Consider the following 23,146-nt stretch of genomic DNA (forward strand, 5'->3'; position numbering starts at 1 on the left):
CAACTAGTGGCTTGTTAACTTGTCAGGTGAATGTTAGAAATGGAGTCTCTCTGGTGAAATTCAAGATGTGGGACAGACCGAAATATTCTAGAGAGCTGTCCAGTGTGCCTGGACATGGGCGAAGAATCCAGCCATGCTGGTCACAGATGCTTGAAAGGATGTTTTCCCAGCCTTCATCCCCAAACAAAAGCCTTGTCAGTCTGGGGATTTCTGGTAGCCTGAGGTCAACAACGAGGATAATGATAGAATCCTGTTTCTGGAACTTGTACTGTTTCTTGTCCTTTCCCAACTGAGTGAAACTTTCAGCCAAAGGACAGAGAACTGAGACTTATGCCTACAGAAGAGTCTGTGTGAACTGGTTTGGGCTTATTTACTAAGCATCACTTGGTGCTAGTGGCTTTCCCCTGTAGCCCGGTGGTGAGGCTGGGGGACTTTGAACTTCTGAAGTAGCTACCAAAAAGCACTTGAGACTTATGCAAAACCAAAGTGGCTTATTCTAGTCTGCAACACCTGCCTCCCAATTTTTCCTGCTCATCTCTTTTGATCAACCATTTCATCTCTCCTATCTGCTCGCTCACCTTCTCCATTGTCAGCTTTCCCCAGCACCCATGGGTGCATAGTGGATTGGTAAAGGACTGTCTGTTACGAAGTCAGTGAGTCACTGGAGAAAGACAGACACTGTCCTAGTTGTGTTGAAAGAAGCTGCAAAACAAGCCACAGAAAAATAGCTCTTCAAGCAATGCTTAAAAATCAGGGAAGGGAACTTTTTATGGATGTCATTGGCTCAGTTTTCTTTTACTCCAATTTGACAGCTTTCAAGATAAGAAAAGAATGTACCAAGTCCCATATCTATAATTGCTTTGTGGCCTAGGCTCACATATCATAAACCAAACAATTTTAGTTGCAACCACTAGAGGTCACTAGAGAACTTCTGGTATATTTTGAGACTTATTAACATTAGGCCTGATATTTTGTCACTGGAAATGGCATCCTTTGTCTGGTACCTGGATTCTTCTTTCTGTGGGACAAGGATATGGAACTAATCTGTTCAGTGAAATTACTTTGCTTTGTTTCCTAGCAGCTGCGTTTCTGCAGAGATCTGTTTGTATTTCATAGTTCCGCAAAACTGTTCTGTATTCTGGGCGACTAGTTTTAGGGGAAGTTGTATGTCAATTTCTGCTCTCTAGATTTGGCATCCTAGACCCATCTTTAATTTGTAGTGGTGGTTTTTGTTGTTTAGCACTAATCATTTTGCTTCCCAAAGTCTGGAGTAAGTCTTTCTTATAGTACTTCCTCCCTTTCAGTCAGACATTTCTTCTCTTCCACTAACATCTCCAGACCCACACACCACCCACAGTGTAATCCAATCTGAACTGCACTCAATTTTATTTAAATCTTAAAGCCCAACTCATTTTATTGTTTGGATTAAAGTTAGTGCAATCAACTTTCTTTTAAACACCTTTATCGAGATATAACTCACATACAATACAATTTATCCACTTCAAGGGTCAAGTCAATAGTTTTAGTACATTCAGAGTTGTGCAATCATCACCACAATCTAAGTTTAGAACATTTTTATCACCCCCAAAAGAAACCCTTACCCATTAGCAGTCATCCTCACCTCCCAGCACTGGGAGACCACTCATCTACTTTCTGTTTCTAGAAATTTGTTTTTTCTGGACTTTCATATAAATGGGATCATATGATATGTAGTCTTTTGTGACTGACTCTCATGTATTATAACGTTTTCAACATTCATCCATTTTGTAGCATGAGTCAGCACTTCTTTCCTTTTTATTGCTAAATAGTATTCCATTGTATGGATAGGCCCTATTTTATTTTTCCATTAACCAGTTGATGGGCATTTGGGTTGTTTATGCATTTTGGCTACTGTGAATAATGCTGCAATGAACATTTTTGAACAAGTTTTTCTATTTGGATGTGTTTATCTCTTTTAGGGATATACCTAGGAATGGAATTATTGGGTCAAATGGTGACAGGGCAATCGACTTTTAATTATTAGATGTTTCTTTCTAAACATATTTATTTCTATAGTCCTTGTTTCCTGATAGCTGTGAATAAGCTTGTGAATAAATGAAATAATTTAACATTGTTTGAATGCCTGAAATCTTTATACATAAGCCAAGCTATACTTGTGTAAAATACCTTGTTTTCAAAGCAGAGAAGTCATTGTTTTAGATGTTTTATTTTATAATTTCTGAATAACATTGTTCTAATTCAGGCAGTTACAGTTATAAAGCTGAAGTAAGATACTACAGTATTGGTCAAAAATATCACAATTTCCTTTAAAAGTTTCTTCTTAACCTCTATGAGATATAGTCAAACATCTAAGATTTTCTTTCCTAATAAATATTCCATATTGTTATGCTTTAAAATTTCTGAAATGAGTTTTATGTTATTTAAGACATTTTTCAATGGTTCAACTTCTGAAATCATCCCTGTGGCAGTTTCTCCCTCTCATCTCACCTTAAATGTCACCTCTGCTGGGAAGCTTCCCCGACAGTCTTTGCAAACCTCTACCACTGGCCTTTCCCCAGTGCATTAGCTTACACGGCCGCGTGCCTAATGGTTTCCAGTGGTGTCCTGCTGCCACTCGACTAGGCTGACCTTTCCTGTGACTCCGCAAAGGAAACTGGGCTGTGTGTGTCTGTCCCATTTGGAGAAACCCGTGAGAGGTTGTGCGTCTGCCTCCCAGCCACACTGGTGAGACCGGTTTCAGATCGCCTGTGCTCAGTCCCAGGTAACGCCCCACACAAAGGCCTTTCTGTCCAGGGCTGGAGCTGTTGAGACTTGTAGCTTTCCCCGGTGGGCGGGGCAGCGTTCGTGCAAACTCTTTCCCCAGACCTGGGTGGAATTTCTGTTTGCGTGTGCGTCTGGGGGAGAGGGGGATGGCGCTCGGTGAAGATTCACTCTCATTGTTTCCTCCGAGCCCACTGGAAACGGGGTTGGAGGGCAGAAAATGTACCAACCAATGTACAGTTAGGAAAGCACACCCCCGACTCCCACCTCAGCACCCCACCCGGCTCCCCAGCAGCCGCGGGAGGGCTCGGTTGAGGATGTGTGTCTCAGTTGTGAACTGTGAGGAAATCTTGCATATACATTTTTCAGAGACAGCATACTACTAGGTTGATTTTGAGTACAGAACAGCTGCGGCCTGAGTTACTGAACGCCCAAGTGGAAGAACAGTTCTGCGTGCAGGGCGTGGCGAGGAGAGCGGGTCCTGAGACACGCGGGTTTCTAAACACCCGACAGGCTCTCGAAATTCGGGTCATCCCGACTCCGCCTCCTCTCAGCTTGTAGTCTGGACGCGTTCCTGTCCTTTCTCCGAGATCCGATGGTCACGGGCAGTCCTATGAAGTATTAGCATTTGTTGTTGGGGTGGTTATAGGGCGGATGAAGCGCAGAAAGAAAACCCTGGAGCTGAAGAGGAAGGAGGAACCAGTGAAACCCAAGCTGTTCAACTGGGTGGGGTGGGGCGCGGAGAGTGGACGCTGGAAGTGCATTGGCTCACATTAGGCAGACCCATGCGCTTGAAGTTCTCACTTCCCACTTCGTCAAGGATGTCTCTCTACTTACTGATGTTTAACTTCCCTTTGTGGCACTTAGCGCCACCTGGCATTATGTTACAGTACTTGTTGGTTTATGTCCTGTCCTTCTGTCTACCAGAACTTCTGGCGATTCTTTCTGTCCCTAGCGCTTCGAGCCAGCCACACAGCCACTCAACAAATGCTTGCTGAACGAATGGAGATGCCCAAGGCACTCCCATTACAATAACAAAAAGGTGCTCAAAAAAATACTTTGATAGTTCGCAGGAGGAAAAAAATTCTTCAAGATACTACGTTTTTGAATAGAGGCAACTACTAATAGTTTGCTTCATTCAAGAGTTTGCATTATTTAATTAATTCCAGGCCTCAGTAAAGCAATCCAAAAGGAATTATGCACAGAAACGCAACGCAAGGGTGCCAGTCACACGACGCCAGCGGCCGCTCTCCACGCTGTCAGCTGAGCCAGTGGCCTCTTGAAGTGCCCCACAGCGCTTCCCCAGTGCAGCTGCCCAGACAGCACCACGAGCCATGTGCCTAGTCCATGGTTTTAGCGTCCAGATCTACCAAGTGTCCTCTTAACCTCTGTGTAGGAGTCAAATTCACAGATAACTCGGGAGGAAGTGGGGACAAGGTGTGAGAGGCTGTTTGTACTCTGTATGCAAGAATCTCTGGATGACCAGGAGCGTTTCAGAGTCAGCGGCCGTGAGACCCGAACGCCTCGCAGGTCTGAGGCGTAGCAGAGCGCCCAGGGTGCGCAGTGGGCATGCGGGGCTATTTGCCAACTTTCCTCCCCCTCTCTATTATTCTTTGGATGTCATGGTCAGAATGCTTTCAAGTGCAAGGAACAGAAATGGAATTCAAACCAGCATAAAAAGAAGTGTGAGTTTATTGACATTAGATTTGTCCAGCTTCAGGCTGGGCTAGATTCTTGGAATCAAACAATGTTACTAGATTTCTCCCCTTTACTCCCCCCCCCCCGCCCCTTCTCTGCTCTGCTTCACTGTCTGTGTTGTATGCAACTAGCAAGACAAGTGCAAGACTGTTAAATAGGAAATTATAAAGTTGTATTATAATATATATAATTTATATAAATGATATAATTTATAAAGGAGAATTAAAAAATAACCCTGGATAAATAGATGGATGTACTATGTTTAAAGATGCCAATTCTCTCCAAATTAATTTTCAAGTTCAATTCAATCTCTAAAAAGTCCCAAAATAGGATTTCCTTATGGACCTTGAGAAACGGATTCTAAAGCTAATCCAGAAAAGAAAATGGATAACAGTTAAGCAAAATTTATTTTTATTTTTTTAGAAAAATTTAAATATAAAGAAAAAATGAGTAAGAGTTGCACTGCCAGGTAATTACACCACTTTTATCCACTTAATAAGTACTCCTTACAACCCAGCAATTTCACTTCTGGGTGTTTATCCAAAGAAAGCAAAATACTGATCTGAATTATGTATTGCAGAATTATTTTAAAAGTCTCTAAAATTATTTAAAATAAGATAAGGATGCAACCTAGGTGTCCATCAACAGATGAATAGATAAATAAAGCTGCAGTACATATATACAATGAAATATTACTCAGCAACATAAAGGAATGAAGTCTTGCCATTTGCGACAACATGGATGGAAATACAGAGTGTCAAGCTAATTGAAATAAAACCATGTGATTTCACTTATATGTGGAATCTAAGAAAAACCCAAAATAAACCAAATAACAAAACAGACTCAGGTACAGAGAACAAACCAATGGTTGCTAGAGCAAGGATGTGGGAGGATGAGTGAAAAAGGTGAAGAGGCAAGAAGAGATACAAATTTCCAGCTATAAAATAAATAAGCCATGGAGTTGTAGGGTAAAACACAGGGAATACAGTCAATACAGTTGCAATAACTTTGTTTGGTGACAAATGGTTAATAGACTTGTGCTGATCACATCATAAGGTATATAAATGTTGAATCACTGTGTTATACACCTCAAACTAATTCAGCATTGTATGTCAACTATACTTTAATAAAAAGCATTAAAAACTTTTTAGGACTTACTGTATAAATTAAAATAAAATAACCTTAAAATTTAAAAAGAAATACTCCCAAGGGTCATAAATGTAAAGAGGCTCTGGACTGAGATAACGAAGAACTTTGAAGGAAAGGGGCTGGTGTCTACAAAGGCTGGGTTGGTCAGACACTTAGGCAGCTGAGTAGATCTTTCCTCTTCTTTCTTCAACACCTATTTAGTGGGCTGGCCACTGTTGGTTATCCACTCACCCATGCCATCCCCCACTCACCCATGCCATCCCCCACTCACCCATGCCATCCCCCACTCACCCATGTCATCCCCCACTCACCCATGCCATCCCCCACTCGCTCATGCTATTCCCCGTGTTTTCTTCTTCCTGACAGAAGCCCTGGTTTTCCCCCAAGTACCATGTACTTCAGGGTGGCTGATCACCCCACCCCTACCAAGGTTCTCAAGGTTAGACAGAATCATGATAATTCTATCTCTGTTGGTGGTGTCTAGTTTAGGAAAGGGTGTGTATATATTAGTTCTGCCCAAGGAAATCTAAAAGAATGGCTACTAGAGCATTCTGGGAGCATTTTCTTCACTCTCAAGGGGACTTAAATAGGGACATGCCCTCTTCCAACATCCTACCTAGCCTGTGGTCTCTGTTGTGTGACAGTTATGCTCACAGTACTTAGTCATTTGGAAACTACCACAGAGGATAAGCCTGAGGACCATAGCAAAGTGTTGAGTAGGCCAATTGAAAACATGGACAATTTCTGGCCCTTGATGATATCACTGAGTCCTTGACTTTACTAGCCCTGGGGCTGCCATCATTTACTTTATTGTTTAAGAAATGTGAAAGAAAAGGCCATATATGGCAAACCCACAGCCAACATCATACTCAATGGGCAAAAACTGAAAGCATTTTCATTAAGACCAGGAACAGGACAAGATGTTCACTTTCACTCTTACTCAACATAGTACTGGAAGTTCTAGCCACAACAATCAGACAAGAAGAAATAAAAGGCATCCAAATTGGAAATGAGGAAGTAAAACTGTCACTATTTGTTGATGACATGATACTGTATATAGAGAACTCCAGTGATTCCACTATACAAAACTACTAGAATTCAGTACAGTAGCAGGATACAAAATAAATATCCAGAAAACAGTTGCATTTTTATACACCAATAATGAACTATCAGAAAGGGAAACTAAGAAAACAATCCCATTCACAATTGCATAAAAAAAATACCTATGATCAAATTTAACCAAAGATGTAAAAGACATGTATTCAGAAAATTATAAGGCATGGAAGAAGGTTGTTGAAAAAGATACAGATAAGTGGAAGCATATACCATGTTCATAGGAAGAATTAAAATGTGCATACTCCCCAAAGCAATTTATAGATTTAACATAATTCCTATTAAGATGCCATTGGCATATTTCACAGAAATAGAACAGACATTTTAAAAATGTATATGGAACCACAAAAAGCCCCACAGAAATCTTGAGAAAGGAGAACAAAGTTAGAGAAATCATGCTACATAGTAATCAAAACAGCATGGTACTGGCATAAAAATAGACATAGATCAATGGACCATAATAGAGAGCCCAGAAATAAACCCATACCTTTATGGCCAATTAATATTAAAAAACATTTTTTTCCTTTATTGATTTTATAGAGAGAGGAAGGGAGAGGGAGAGAGAGATGGAAACATCAATGAGAGAGAACATTGACTGGCTACCTCCGGCATGCCCCCCACTGGAGATTGGGCCCACAACCTGTGCATGTGCCCTGGTTAGGAATTGAACTGGCGACCTCTTAGTGCAGGGGTTGATGCTCAACCACTGAGCCACACCAGCTGGGCAGGCCAATTAATATTTGACAAAGGAGATGAGAACATACAACGGCTTCAAGACAGGCTATTCAATAAATGGTGTTGGGAAAATTGGACAGCTAAGTGCAAAAAATTAAAATAGACCACCTTCATTTACCATGCACAAAATATAACTCAAAATGGATTAAAGACTTAAATGTAAGACTCAAAACCATAAAAATTCTAGAAGAAAACATAGGCAGTAAAATCTCAGATATTTCTTGTAGCAGTATTTTTTCTGATACATCTTCCCAGGTAAGGGAAACAAAAGAAAAAATAAACAATTATGACTACAACAAACTAAAAAGTTTTTGCACAGCAAAGGAAACCTTCAACAAAATGAAAAAGCAACTCAGTGAATGAGAGAATATGTTCGCCAATGATACAACTGATAAAGATTTAATATCCAAATTTTATAAATAATTTTCACAACTCAACATCAAAAAACAAATAATCCAATTTAAAAACAGGCAAAAGATCTGAATAGACACTTCTCCAAAGAGGACATACAGGTGGCCAATCGACATATGAGAAGATGCTCAGAGTCACTAATCACCAGAGAAATGCAAATTAAAACCACAATGAGATATCATCTCACACTTGTCAGAATGGCCACCATCAATATATCAACAACAACAAGTGTTGGTGAGGATGTGGAGAAAAGGGAACCCTCATGCACTGTTGGTAGGAACGCAGACTGATGCAACCACTGTCGAAAACAGTATGGAATTTCTTCAAAAAATTAAAAATGGAACTGCCTTCTGACCCAGTGACTCCACTTCTGGGAATATATTAGAAGAATCCAGAAACACTAATTCAAAAGAATATATGCACCCCTATGTTCATTGAAACATTATTTACAATAGCAGATTTGGAAGCAGCCCAAGGGCCCATCACTAGATGAGTGGATAAAACAGCTGTGGTACATTTACACAATGGAATACTACTGATCATAAAAAACAGGGAAATCTTATCTTTTGTGACAGCATGGATGGACTTGGAGAGTGTTATGCTAAGTGAAACAAGCCAGTCACAGAAAGACATATGCCATGTGATTTCACTTGTATCTGGAACCTAATGAACAAAATAAACAAACAAAATAGAAACAGACTCTTAGATCAGAGCAGACTGACAGCTGTCAGAGGGGAAGGAATGGGGAGGCTGGGTGAGAAAGGAGAAGGAAGCAAAGAACCCCATACTTCACAGACACAGACAACAGTATTGTGATTACAAGAGGGCAGGGTGGGGAGAGGTGGAAGAGGGCAAAGGGGGATCAATGGGGACAGAAAGAGACTTGACTTTGGATGGTGAATGCACAGTACAATATACAGATGATGTATTATAGAATTGCACACGTAAAACCTATATAATTGTGTTATCCATTGTTACCCCAATAAATTCAATAAAAATATAAAAAAATGAAAGGAAGATAAATAGTTGTTTAAATGGTCTCTAAAAGTCCATTTATCTAGTTGTTATTTCTGTGGTCATGTCAACTCCAGAATATAGCTGTGAATGCTAGATGTGGAAAAACAAAAAAGCATGTAGCAGTCAAACAGATGCCTTTTACACACAGAAGAGAGCCTCCCAGACCCAAAGTCAGAGTCTAAGTAGTTCAATGATCAGGGCTTGAAAAGAGTCATATATACTCTTAAAACCACCATACATACCCCCCCTGTACCCGGCTGGGGTCAGCACCCAGGTCTGCGGGCTGCCTCTTCTACCAGAGGGACTCAAGCTCGCCGACGCTGATCACTCGGAATTCGTAACAACACAGCTTGAGTTTCACCCCATAGAGTTTGGCTCAACACACCAGGGATGAGGCTGAGGAAGTTGTTTTCCCCAAGTCCATGTGGTGAACAGCCAAGCGTAAGGCACAAGGTCAAGGCTTCTTCCACCTCTTGATTCTACTCCCCTTTGGAGGCAGAAGCACGGACCCCATGAGTGTCCCATCCCTCTGTTCTCAGTGCAGTGAAACAGAAGTGCTGGTTCAGGTTCTGTAGGTGCCTTTTTCATCTTTCACGTGTGATGTTCCTTGATGCTTGTACACGTAATTAAGGACATATTTTACCGTCACATAACTGAAAAATTCAGAGGTAGTTTTGGCTGTAGTTAAAAGCCTGATTCAGACGTTCAGTAATAAAGCCAATTTTTGTTACTTCTTGTCCCTCTTTTCTGCCTTTGGCAATCACGGCGTCATTATTACATTTCCCCCATTGTGTCCTGAGGGAAAAGGAGCTTCTTTGTTCGGGCTTCCCTCTGATTGGACTAGTTTAGGTCCATGCCCACTTCTGACAAATTGCTGTGGCCAGGGGGCTGACCCACAGGAACTGACTTCGCCTCCATCATGTGCCTTGTAGAGTCGGGGATGGGGTCAGCTTCCATGGAACCACGTGGACCACTAAATGGAGACTATTTTCCCCAAAGAAGGGGAAGTAAAAGATCAGTGACAAAAGCTCAAGTCTATTCATTCATCACTGAACAATATTTAGCGAGTGCCTGCTGTGTACTAGGCACAGTTCTGGGTACATGGGATTCAATACGTAACAGGGTGTGAAAGGTTCCTGCTCTCTGAAGTTCATGTTTTAGTAAACTAAGACTTGGGAAATAGAAAAGAGGGAACATCCATGCCTATCATTGGATGTTTGAGAGTACAGGTTAACACCACTAACTATTTGGGGGTGTTTTCCATATCTCGAAGTTAGAGTAGCGTGGTAGACTAAATAATGGCTTCAAACATGCTCCTGTCCTAGTCCCTGGAACCTGTGGGTGTTACCTAGTATGGCGAAGGGACTATGCAGATGAGACTAAGGGATATGAGATGCGGGAGATTATTCTGCATTATCGGGACTCGGTGGTTCTCACAAGGGATGCAGAGACACCATCAGAAGATACGATGATGAAGCAGTGGGAGGGAGAGATCTGAAGATTCTAGGCTGCTGGCTTTGAAGATGAACCAAGGAAGACAGGCAGCCACTAGAACGGAAAAAGGCAAGGAAACAGAGTCTTCCCCGAGAGCCTCCGAAAGGACCCAGCCCTGCCAACACCTTGACTGTAGGCCAGTGGAACGGATTTCGGACTCTGACCTCCAGACCTCTGCGGGAACAAAATCATACTGCTTTAAGTCACTAATTTGGTGGTATTTTGTTATAGTGACAAGAGAAAATTAATATAAGCAGTGATTTTCTCTTTCTATTTTTAACTTTTATTATTTTTCCATTCTTTTTAAAAATTTACACACATTTATTTAGCCCCTTCCAAATTATAAGCACCATACTAGGTGCTGGGACAGAACAGTGAATAAGACCACATCTTCTTTTAAGGGACTCAGGGTCCAGTGGAGGAGACAGACATTCAGTGGTGAGTCCAAGAAAGGACGGAGTTTGAGGGTCAACAAGAATGGAAACACAAAATAGCACTTAGACTACATGGCAGGGCACACCAAGTACAAAGGACATAGATTTCAGCAAAGGACATGAGGTGGCATGAAGTAGGGAGTGCCCAGTGAGTGACAGTAGCCTTGCATAGGGAAGTGTTTGGGCAGCTGGAACAGAATTGTCAGCCTGAAAGGGAGGAGGGTTCTAGCAGTACCCCAGAAATACCCCCCCTAAAAATTCATTATTACCTTATGTGGTTGCAAAAAATAGCTTTTTAGTAGTTACACGAACTGGAGCTACCATGCTGGTCCCGGATAAAATTTCTCGCTCCTTCCCCAGAACCATGTTTCTTCATTGGCCTGGCCAGTTGTATGATAACTGGGGAGTCATGCTGCAATTATACGACAATGACAAGTCTGTGTGCATGCATCCTTCTTTCATTTCTATAATCCAAGTCAGGCCTGGGCAGCTCGATAGATATCAGATAAGTAGCCACGACTGTGCTAAGTGACAAAGGAAAAGCAACAGGGACCCCACCTAGGCCGAGGATCAGGAGAGCCTTGTCTGAGGATTTGGCATTTGGCTGTACTTTGAAGACAGAGTAGGAGCTAGACAAGCAAAGACTTGGCAGGTGTGCTCACCTGGAGGGAACATGTATGAAAACCGTGGGCTTGTTTTAGAAGCATTGGAAAATGGGATAAACAAAGAGGACAATACCACTCACCTATAGTCCCACCACCCGGAGATACCCTTCTGATTTTTGTGTGTATGTATTCAAATAACTGTGAATGGATTATTTTTAAAACTCTTCAATCTCCCCTCCTTATGGCTTTACCCATACCCAGCTTTGCTCTCTTAAATATGTTGTGTGTGTGTGTGTGTGTGTTTTTACTGAGTTTTTAGAGAGAGAGGAAGGGAGAGAGATAGAAGCATCAATATGAGAGAGAAACATCCATCAGCTGCCTCCTGCACGCTCCCTACTGGGGATCGAGCCTGCAAACAGGGCATGTGCCCTGACCAGAATCAAACGGGGACCTCTCAGTCCATGGGGAATGCTCAATCCCCAGAGCACACCAGCCGGGCCAGCTTTGCTCTCTTATTCACCGAAGACTTTGGCCCCTGGTCCTCCATTACCTTTATAGCCTAATCCTGTGCAACTGGCATCCACATGGAAACCCATTGAATACAGACCCTTGCCATGCCACAGAGTGTTTGTAAAGCCACCAGACAAGACTAAGAGGTGCTACCTTGGCAACTAGAAAACATACCTCTGCCAAACCCACTCGCCCATCTCCAGGCCACCTCCCCAAACTGTTCTTCCAGTCATTTTCACCACAATATTGGCAGCTTCTTTGCACTTATCAGAAATTTAAGAGCAGAGAATTAGATTCAAGTCCCATATTACTAAGCCTTGCTATTTTTTGCAAAGTACACATTGTACATTCAGTGGCACACTGGAAAGCATTATCATGAATTATTTAAAAGAAACTATCCTTGTCACAATAAACGAGCAAAGCACATTTTGTTCATTGTCGCCTTACATGTTGTTACTTCTCTTCACAGATTTATTACTTTGCAACATTAACTAAAACGCAATCAGCCAGTGTCACGATTGCAAACTAGCTGAGTTCTGCTGCTCGTGTCTGATTTTTTTCAAATGTGGCGGAAGCATTTTCTTTCCTTCTTGCTTAAGATTCATTATACTTGAATGTGTCCTTGTCAAAGCAGCACAGACTAGGAACAACTATAAAACATGTATAATTGAGGTTTTCTTTAAAAAGTAACTCAGACTCACCCAGCTGGTGTGGCTCAGTGACTGAACATCAACCCATGCACCAAGAGTTTGCCGGTTCGATTCTTGGTCAGGGACATGCAGGAGGTGGCCAATCGATGTTCTCTCTCATCGATGTTTCTATCTCTCTCTCCCTCTTCCTTCCTCTCTCTCTCAAATCAATAAAGAAAAAAATAAAATAAAATAATAAAAAGTAACTCAGACTCATTTCTTCTCTTTTGCTCTGCTGGAACTAAATAGTAGGGGCTGTGCGGTCGGTGGGACAGAGGATGGGAACAAAAATTCCGAATATACTGAGAGCCCCCTTTTGAAAAGGAGGCTGAAAACACTCCTGTTTTGCCTCTTATTTTATTGGTCTGTTTTGTAATTCCAAATGAGAGCAAGTTGCCAGTGAAATGATTGTGAAGCCTTCCCTCCGTGATGCGTGAGGTCCATGATCCACGGGGATTAGTTGTTCTTGGTGTTGGCACAGTCTCATTCAGCTTTAATCTCCATCAATACTGAGAAGATCTGCCAAGTGACATTTCTGTCCGTGGACACTGTCTGCTGCCAGGACATGCACAACGCCATTCTTTGCCTTCCTGCTTACATTACACACGCACACACACGCACACATACGCACACACGTTCCCCAGACCGACATGCCAACAGGTGTATTTTAAAGCCACTCTCTTTTGTCTCAGGTTGTGACAAGGCTGCTTGGACAGGGATTAAGAAAGGGCAGTGATTTAAAATAAAGCCAGGGGAGTAAAAACACACACAGTACTAGGCAATTAAACCTTGGAACTAAAGCAGGAAGCCTCTTCTTTAAAAAAAAAATCCTTTTTGTTTTGCAATAATTTTTAACTTACAGAAAAGTTGCAAAAATAGTACACATAATTTTTTTTATCCTGTTCTTGGATTCCTCAATTCTTAACATTTTACGTTGTTTGCCATATTATTCCGAATCACTTGAGAGTGGTTGTAAACACGATGTCCCACCTACCCTAAGCATTTCAGTAAGTCCTAAAGAACAAGACAGTCTGCTGAAACATCAGTACATCCTCCAATGCCAGGAAATCAGCACTGATAGAGCACTACCATCCAACCCACATGATGTTCCTGATTTTTCCAACAATATCCCTTATAATCATCCTTTCTGTCTCAATCCAGAATCCAGTCCACGGCCCCCTGCTGTATTTAATTTCCATGCCTCTACAGCCACTGACAATTGCTCCGTGTTTCCTTGTCTTTCTTACCTGACACCTGAAGAGCACAGATGTGTTACTTTGTTGAATGACCTTCAATTTGTGGTTGGCTGACATTTCCTCAAGATTACATTCAGGGTATTACATTCTTGGCAGGAATAACACAGAAACAATGCTGTGTTCTCAGTGGATCACGTCAAGGGTCAACCATGTCAATTTGTCTCATTGCTGGTGATGTTGACTTTACCACTTGGTTAAGATGACTAATTATGAAGTGTTTTGTACTTATTAATAAGTAACTAAAAATTATTTGAATGGGGGGGAGCAGAGTGGAGGGGGTCAATGGGAGAAAAAAGGGGGGACATCTGTGATACTTTCAATAATAAAGATAAATTTTTAAAAAAGTATTTGAAAGATTACTTTTAAATTAATTGAGAATATCTAAATCTATGCAAATATCCTGTTTCTCATCAAACTTGTTTGGTGTATCCACTGATGATTCTTATCTGAAGCAATTATTACTATGATAGCTACCAAGCAGTGATTTTCTAATTGAATTTCTTCTCCATATATTAGTTGATGATCTGTTGCAAGGTGTAATTTGTTCTTCTCCCAAGACTTGCAGACGAGGCTCCAGTTAAGCCAGCAGTTTGGGTAAATTCATGGTCAAGACTCTTTCTGGATTAATGCATGTTCAGCAACCTGTTCATGAATGTAGCTAAGGTTCTTTTTGTCCCTAAGTGGTGGTACCATTTTCATTTTCATTTCACACTGAAAATTTTTGAGGCTTGACCGACTCTATGGGAATTTGGGTCAGAGAAGACCCATTGCGGAATGAAATCTGCTCAGTCATGACTTTTCTTTCAGCGAGTTCATCTGTGTCCATTAGTAACAGGGCAGCAGCAGCCACTTAGCAGAGAGGAAAAGTTCTCTAGTCTCAGTGGCCTGAGGCCAATGAGTCTGGTAAGTTTCTATTGCCAAAGTTTCCAATTGGCAGTGAGATTGGTCACAAAGATCTGTAATTCCATGAAGTTTGGAGGAGATTAGGAGTTCCAGCAAAGAGTTTGGTTTACTGATACCTGATTGCTTCCAAACTTTCTCGTTATAGTGATTCTTATTCAGCGATGACCATCTATCCAGGGATTTGGGCCTGCAGTAGATGTTTATTGCTAACATCCGAAGGGGACAATCATTTCTTGTTTGGTTCTGCAGTTGGTGGCTGCAGGGCCACCAGTGCACCTTCCATGGGCTGTCTAAGGTCTCCTTGGCCCATCCAGCCCCAAGGTGATCACTTTGACAGGGCCTTAGATTTTGTCTCCATTAAAGACCCATCTTTGCTTGAAGATGCACAGTAAGAAGCTTTCTTGAGGGATGCTACATAAAAAGTCTTCTTTATAGATGTCACAATGAGAAACTATTGTTGATTTATTCAAATATGATGATAGGATATAAATATATATATATCCTATCCATATATATTTAATGTTCTCATTGTCCTGGGCTTACTTGAAAATAATATGGAAGTGGGGAAAGAATAAGAAGAAAAAAAGAAAGAGGAGGAGGAGAAGGAAGAAAAGAAAAAAACAAAAACAGATGGGCTACAGGAAGATAATTATTTAAATCAATGAATGGAGTCATAATAGTTACCACAAATGTTAAGGTGAAACAAAGAAATTTTTAGGTAACAAGAAACACAAAGTTTGTTCTCAGAAGACCTGCAGTAAAGATGCTAAAGGAAGTCCTTCAGGATAAGGCCATTGATCCCAGATGAAACTAAGACTCATAAGCAGGAATGGAGAGCACAGAAATGGTATGTAGGTGAAAAATAAAAATAAAACACTTAGGTTATTTTAAATACATGTGACAGTGTAAAGCGAAAACAGCGTCTGGTGGGTTTATAAGTAGATGCAGTAAATGACAACAAAAAGAGAGGAGGTTGAGAACTACACTGTTGCACCGTTTTTGTTTTTCATTTTTACATAAATAGTAACTCTAAGTAGACTCTGAAAAGCTAAAGATGCATATTGTACTTCCTAGCAACAATTTAAAAGAGTAATTAAGGAGGTACCCTAAAAGGCAATAAAGGAATTCAAATGGAATACAAAAAAATGTATTAACTCAAACCAAGGCAGAAGAGGAGAAATATAGTTTCGGAAAACAGATGGGACAACTAAAACAAAATTGAAACTTGGATTCAACTGTATCAATAACCATATTCAATATAAGGGGACCAGACCCTCAAAAAGAGAAACAGTAGTTGTCAAATGAACTGAAAACAACAACAACAAAATTTAACTGTGTCCTGACTAGAAGGGATACACTTTAAATGTGAAGACACTGATTGGCTACAAGTAAAAGGAGAGGAAAAGATACAACGTGCAAATAGTAAGTATGAAAAGTAGGATGGCAATGTTAGTATCAGACAAAATGCACTGGGAGACAAGGGTGTGGTACCTGAGGGATGGAGAGGGACATTTTATAATGAGAAGAGGATCAATTCATTAAGAAGTCATAATGATTACAAATGTGTATGTATCAAATAACAGAGTTCCAAATTACATAAAGCAAAAACAGATAGAATTAATAGAACTAAACAAAAAATTAGTAAGAATATAGAAAAACTGAGCAATTTTTAAAACCACCTGGGTCTAATATTTACAAAAAACTAGACCCGACAACTTTCATATATATATATTCTTTTTAGGAGCAAAATAATGTTCACCAAGGTATATGATTTCTTGGTCCACAAAATCAGACTTAATACATTTCAAAATTGTTGAAGTCCTAAGAATCTTCTTTAACAAAATGCAATAAGTTTGAGATTAATTAAAATATATAAAAAATATGCAAATATTTGGAAATTTATTCACTTATAAATAACCTCTGATCAAAGAAGAAATCACAAGGGAAATTAGAAAATATTTCAAATTGAATGATAATGAAAATATATGTCTAAGTGTGTGGGATGCAGCTTAAGCACAGCTTCGAGGGAATTATATCATTTAAATGCTTATAGTAGAGAATAAAAAAAGGGTTTAAATTAATTATCTAAATCTCCACCTTAAGAAACTAGGAAAAATAGAGTTGGCTCTGGTGGAGGCAGCCGGTGCGAGGCGGGGGGCTGAGCCTCGTGTCCTGCCCTGTGCTGCCTGGACCATGGAACAGTACGGTCAGGACGGCTAAAAGGTGATCCCTAGCCGCCGAAGGGCACGATCTACTTCTGCCTTCTTTGTGCAGACATGCAGAGAGGAACAGAAGAAGAAAAACCCCAAGGCTCCTGTCAATCTCGCAGACTTTCCAAGAAGCGCTCTGAGAGATGGAAGACGACATCAGGGGAAGAGGAATTTAAATCTGATGAGATGGCAAAGGCAGACGAAGTGCTGCGGTTGGGAAGTGAAGGGTTATGGACCAGCTAAGGGGGTCAGGAAAAAGGAGGACCCTAATGCCCTCAAAAGGCCATCATCTGGATCTTCCTGTTCTGTCCATGATTCTGCCTCAAGATCAAGTCCACAGACCCTGGCATCTATTGGAGATGTGGCAAAGACGCTGGGTGAGAGGTGGCATCTCAGTGACAGTGGAAAGCAGCCCTACAACAAGGCTGCAGAGCTGAAGGACAAGTGCGAGAAGGATGTCTCGGACTGGAAGTCTCAAGGAAAGTTTAATGGCACAAAGGGTCCCGCTCAAGTTGCTTAGAAAAATGTGGCAGAGGAAGACAAAGAAGAGGAGGACAGAGAGAAGAGGGGGGAGGGGAGAAGGAAGGGAATAATCCCACTGTTTATCTGTGTCCTTGCGATTACCTTAGAGTAGGGGAGCGCCCTAATTGACACAGCTCTTATTTGAGAGGTGTCTGTTGCCCTCGTTAGGATTCATTACACAATTGGATCATGTTCATATGTAGTCTCTCAAAGTGCTCTAGAAATTGCCAGTGGTTTACATGAAGTGGCCATGGGTGTCGAGCATCCTGAAACTGCGTCCAAGTTGTACATACTGCCAAACACTTTCAGAATGAAAGGGCTCCTGTGTTCTCACTCTGCGCACTTTGCTGTTGGTGTGACAAGGCATGTGAAGATGTTTCTGGCATTTTCTTTTTTAATCTGTAAAGTGATGTTAACTCTTTGGTCATTGGCTAGAAACCATGAGTTACCAACTGTACATATCTATAGTTTGTAAAAAACAAACAAACAAAAACACCAACAACCAAGACAAGCTCTCGATGCTCTTGCTTGGCAAGGCTGTGCAGAAGATGCTTCTGGAGGGCTCTAGCCCAGGGCGTGCACTGTGAGCCTGGGCCTGTGGACACTGCATGGGATCCACTGAGCTTCAGGTCGGCTTGATTTGTGTACAGTGGCACAGCATTCTGCCGTTCTGAGCTGTGGAAAAGGAGGGTCAGCTGGCATGAGGAGTGTCTGGATCTTTTTTTAGTTAAGTGCGGTAGTTTGAAACTGTTGTTTTAAAACAAATTGCACAACTAACTCTTCATTGTTGGCAAAGTGAAGAGTCTCTCTGCATCAGTGAGAGTTCAAGAACCTTCTGTACTAAACACAATTTGGAATGTTTTGTTATTTTTTTTTATGTTTAGAATGCTGAAATATTTTATGAAGGTAAAAAAAAGTATTGCATTAAAAAAAAATCAGAAAAAATAGCACTGGCCGGTTTGACTCAGCGGTTAGAGCGTCGGCCTGCGGTCCCGAGAGACCTGGGTTCAGTTCCCACTAAGGGCAGGTACCTTGGTTGTAGTTTGGCTCTGGCCCTGGTTGGGTCATGCGGGTGGCAGCCACTCGATGTATCTCTTTCACATCGATGTCTCTCTCTCTCTCTTCCTCTCTATCTGAACAAAAAAAATGGAAATGTCCTCAGGTGAGGATAAAAAAAAAATCAGAAATAATGGTTTGGTGGTGATGAACTCCTTTAACTTTTCCTTGTCTGGGAAACTCTATGGCCATCAATTCTAAATGACAGCTTTTCAGGATAGAGTAGTCTTGGTTGTAGGTTCTTGTTTTTCATCACTCTGAATATTTCTTGCCACTCCCTTCTGGCCTGCAAAGTTTCTTTTGAGAAATCAGCTGACAGCCTTAAGGGAAGGAACTCCCTTGTAGGTAACTAACTGCTTTTCTCTTGCTGCTTTTAAGATTCTCTCTTTGTCTTGAACCTTTTGCATTTTGATGATGATATGTCTTGGTGTGGGCCTCTTGGAGTTCATCTCTGTGCTTCCTGGACTTGTATGTCTGTTTCCTTCACCAAGTTAGGGAAGTTTTCTGCCATTATCGTTTCAAACAGGTTTTCAATTTCTTGTTCTCACTCTTCTCCTTCTGGCACCCCCAAGATGCGAATGTTGGCACACTTGAAGTTGTCCCAGAGGCTCCTTACACTCTCCTCATTTTTTTGGATTCCTTTTTCTTTCTGCTGTTCTGATTGGGCATTTTTTGCTTCCTTATATTCCAAATCAATGGTTTGCTTCTATTGAATCTGTGTAAATTATTTTTTAATTCAGTTAATGCCTCCTTCATTTCTGACTGTGCATCCATCATTTCTGACTGGTCCTTTTTTTTTTTTTTTTTTATCACCACCAAACCGTTATTATATGAAATGATGAAGGGTCTTTTTGAAGAAAAAGATAAAATATATGAACAAACAAAATGACAATGAATACATATCTATCAGCAATGGAATCTACAAACAAAATGAGCAAGCAGAACAGAAACATTCTCATAGATACAGAGAACATTTTGTTGGTTGCCAGATGGGAGGGGGTTGGGGGAATGGGTGAAAAAGGTGAAGGGATTAAGAAGTACAAATTCATTGCTAGACAAATTCATTCCTCAAAGGGAAAGGGGTTGGGGGGTGGGAAGAAATAAACCAAAGAACTTACATACATAACCAATGGACACAGACAATAGTGTTGGAAAAGGTGGGAGGGGGCGGGAGTGGGGAGGAGGGGATCAATGGGGGAAAAATGAGGAAGAGTCTGTAATACATTCAACAATAAAGATTAAAAAAAAAAACCCAGAAAAAATAGCAAATTATACCCAAAGTGAGTAGAAGAAAAGAAATAATAAATAGTAAAAATCAATAAAACGGAAGATGGACAAACAATAAAAAAAGCTGTTTAAAAAAAAGAAATAAAATCGACAAGCTCCTAGAGTAACCGAGGAAAAAAGAGAAAACACAAATTATCCAATACCAGAAAATTTAAAAAGGGACTATTTCTATAAATCCTACAAACATTAAAAAGGCAATAAAATAAAATTATCAATAATTTTATACCCCTATGCTCAACATTTTAAATAGTTGTTGTGTAGATTCCATAGATATTAGTGTTCTGAACTAAAGTTCTGTATCTTTCTTCGTAGGTTTGTCCAGGACCAGTTTTCAGAAAGGATACAAGTGGCCAAAGTGGATTTCTCCACGGTGTTACCACGCTTCATTTCTCTCTACATCTTTTCCTTTCTGAGCCCAAAAGATCTGTGTGCAGCCGCACAAGTCAGCTGGCCCTGGAAGTTTTTAACTGAACAGGTTTACTGTTTGTCACTTTGTAGCATGGGGACCCAAATACAATAGTAATTTGTAATGAAGCTATCGGGGTAACTTTCTTTCCTAAAGATAACTGAGGGTATCTGAACCACAGTAAACTTATTCTTAGAAAAAAAAATGGGGGTAAGTCAAATACAGTCGTTTATTTTGTAAGTAAGGGGATATACACTATTCTAATAATTCATGCATTTTTTTAATCCTCACTCGAGGACATTTTCACATTTATCTTGAGATAGAGCGGGAGGAAGAGAGAGAAACATTGATGTGAGAGAGACACATTAACTGGTTGCCACCCACATAACCCCAACCACGGCCGGGCACAAACTGCAACCAAGGTACGTGCCCTTAGCGGGAACCAAACCCGGGACTCTGGTCCAGAGGCCAACGCTCCAATCGCTGAGCCAAACTAGCCAGGGCAATTCATGCATTTTTAATAATTTTTTTTAAGATTCATTCTTTTTTGTTTTAATTTTTATTAATTTATTTTTGTTGCAGATATTTCTCCTTTTTCCCCCCTAGACACCCTCTTCCCGCTCCTGCCCCACCCCCAGCATTGTTGTCTATGTCCATTGGTATTTTTAATAACTAAAAATGATTTTTTTTTCTTTACTGATTTTAGAGAAAGAGGAAGGGAGAGGGAAAGAGATATAGAACCATCAATGACAGAGAACATCGATTGACCACCTCCTGCATGCTCCCCACTGGGGATCAGGCCCACAACCTGGGCATGTGGCCTGGCTGGGAATCGAACTGGTGACCTCTTGGTGCATGGGTCAACGCTCAACCACTGAGCCACACTGGCTCGGCTATTTTTAATAATTTTTAAATACTAAATTATTTAGAAAATATTTTATCTTGGCAAAGAAAAACATTTTTTCATAAAAATTATTTATCTTTGCTTTTTATATAATATTATTTTACTCATGAAAATTCACCTTCGAGATTGCTGTACAACCACAATTTCAATTGAGCTCTCTTCGCCTAATATCTATAGAAGATGATAAGGCTGTCTCTGGCCTATTGGCCTCTTTATTTCCTTTGAAAAGACTTAATAAAATGTAATGGCAGACATACTTTAAAAAGAAGTCAATAATTGACTTCTTTAACCTCAGAGAACAGCTCACTCTCTGTGATGGGGCCACATGCAAATGCCAACTGTGAGCCCTGGGTTTATTGCCATAAAAACAGCCAGGCCTAGTTGTTTGCATGGTGTATTGTTCTCCGTCTTTCTACTTTCAACCTTTCTATGTCCTTGTATTTTTAAAGAATATGTCTTATAAGCAGAATATGATAGTGGAGGTTTTTTAACATTTAGCAAGCTTTGACTTTTAGCTGTGGTAATTTGCTGTGCTTACATTTATGTAAATACTATTTATTTTGTTTTTGTTCCATGTGGTTTGTATTTTGTTTTTCTCCCTGTCTTCTTTTGGAGTACTTAAATATTTATTTATTTTTTATTGTGAATTGTGAATTCTTTAGAAGGTCTTTCATGGCTACCCTAGAGATGACAGCATCATGCCAGGACAATTGGCCACCTATGAGATAATGCCAAGAGCTTAGAACCTTTATCTCCAGCCCTGCCCCCTTGTTTCTATGCATTTGTTGTCAGACATTTTAATGTGACATATAATTTTATATATATTTAACTATACAGAAAAGAGACAAACAAATGTTTATATATATAAATATATATAATATAAAAATAATAATTAAAAAAGAAAATTGTAATTGTAATAATTAAAAAAGAAAAAATAATAATTAAAAAAGAAAAAGACTATTACAATTTTCTTTTTTAATTATTATTTTTAAATCACAGTTTACAGTCAATATTATCCTGTATCAGTTGCAGGTGCACAGCACAGTGATTAGACAATCATGAACTCTACAAACTGGTCCCCCTGAAATTCTAGTACCCACCCAGAACCATAGTTATGATACTATTGACTGTATTTCCTGCTGTAATTTACATCTCTATGACTATTTTATAACTACTAATTTATACTTCTTAATCCCTTCACCTCTTTCACCCACCCCTCAACCCTTCTTTATTACTATTATTTTATATACTCAAATATTTATTTATAAGTAACAACATATTTATATATTCTGTTGCTCTTTATACCTTCCTCTGTCTCCGAGTCTCCATTTGGGATCATTTTCCCTTCTGAATTCTTTTCAATATTTCTTTTCATGCAACTTGCTGCTAATAAATTCTCTTAGTTTTTATCTGAAAACGTCTTTATTTCACCTTCATATTTAAAGGCTAGTGTCACCGGAAATTTGAACTCTAGGTTGGCAGTTAATTTTTTAAAGTATTTTGAAATTTTTTCATGGTTCTCTGGCTTCTATAACTGTTTTGAGAAGTAGGAAGTTTTATAGTTGTTCCTTTAAAGGTAAAATTTCTGTTTGCTTGTTGGGATGTTTGTCTCGCTCTTTTGTGTAATTTTATTATAATATACCTACCGGGTGTGTGTGTTTATCCTGTTTTGTGCTTTGCAGTGATTTTTGGATCTGAGATTTCAGGTCCTTGATCCATTTTGAAAATGGATCTTAGATGCTGTCTCTTTACATATTGCTTCTGCCCCATTTCCTGTCTTTTCCTAGTGGGATTCCAGTACTTACTTACCTTAGACTGATTTACCATATCCCGGAAGCCTCATTCTCTCTTTTCCTTTCTTTTGGCTGTCAGTGTTTCAGTCGGAATGTTCTTCTGGCCTGTCTTTCCGTTTACCTCTGGTCTGTCTTCCAGCTAATTACCTCTTTAGCTGGATTCTAATCTGCTCTTAAACTAGTCCATCAAGTTC

General features: G+C 40.2%; 1 protein-coding gene and 1 pseudogene across 1 annotated transcript in view; both read left to right on the forward strand.

Moving 5' to 3' along the window:
• The window catches only part of ECT2L (epithelial cell transforming 2 like), a 69,197-nt gene that overhangs the window by 2,814 nt on the left and 43,237 nt on the right, over positions 1-23,146 (forward strand). Inside the window, exon 3 of the mRNA XM_036248694.1 lies at positions 20,162-20,324. Within this exon, the coding sequence (XP_036104587.1) occupies positions 20,162-20,324 (163 nt within the window). The remainder of the gene's footprint in view (positions 1-20,161; positions 20,325-23,146) is intronic.
• LOC118621263 lies at positions 3,415-17,543 on the forward strand (annotated as a pseudogene).

This window comes from Molossus molossus, unplaced genomic scaffold (assembly GCF_014108415.1).
Source record: "Molossus molossus isolate mMolMol1 unplaced genomic scaffold, mMolMol1.p scaffold_m16_p_8, whole genome shotgun sequence".
Classification (NCBI taxonomy): Eukaryota; Metazoa; Chordata; class Mammalia; order Chiroptera; family Molossidae; genus Molossus; species Molossus molossus.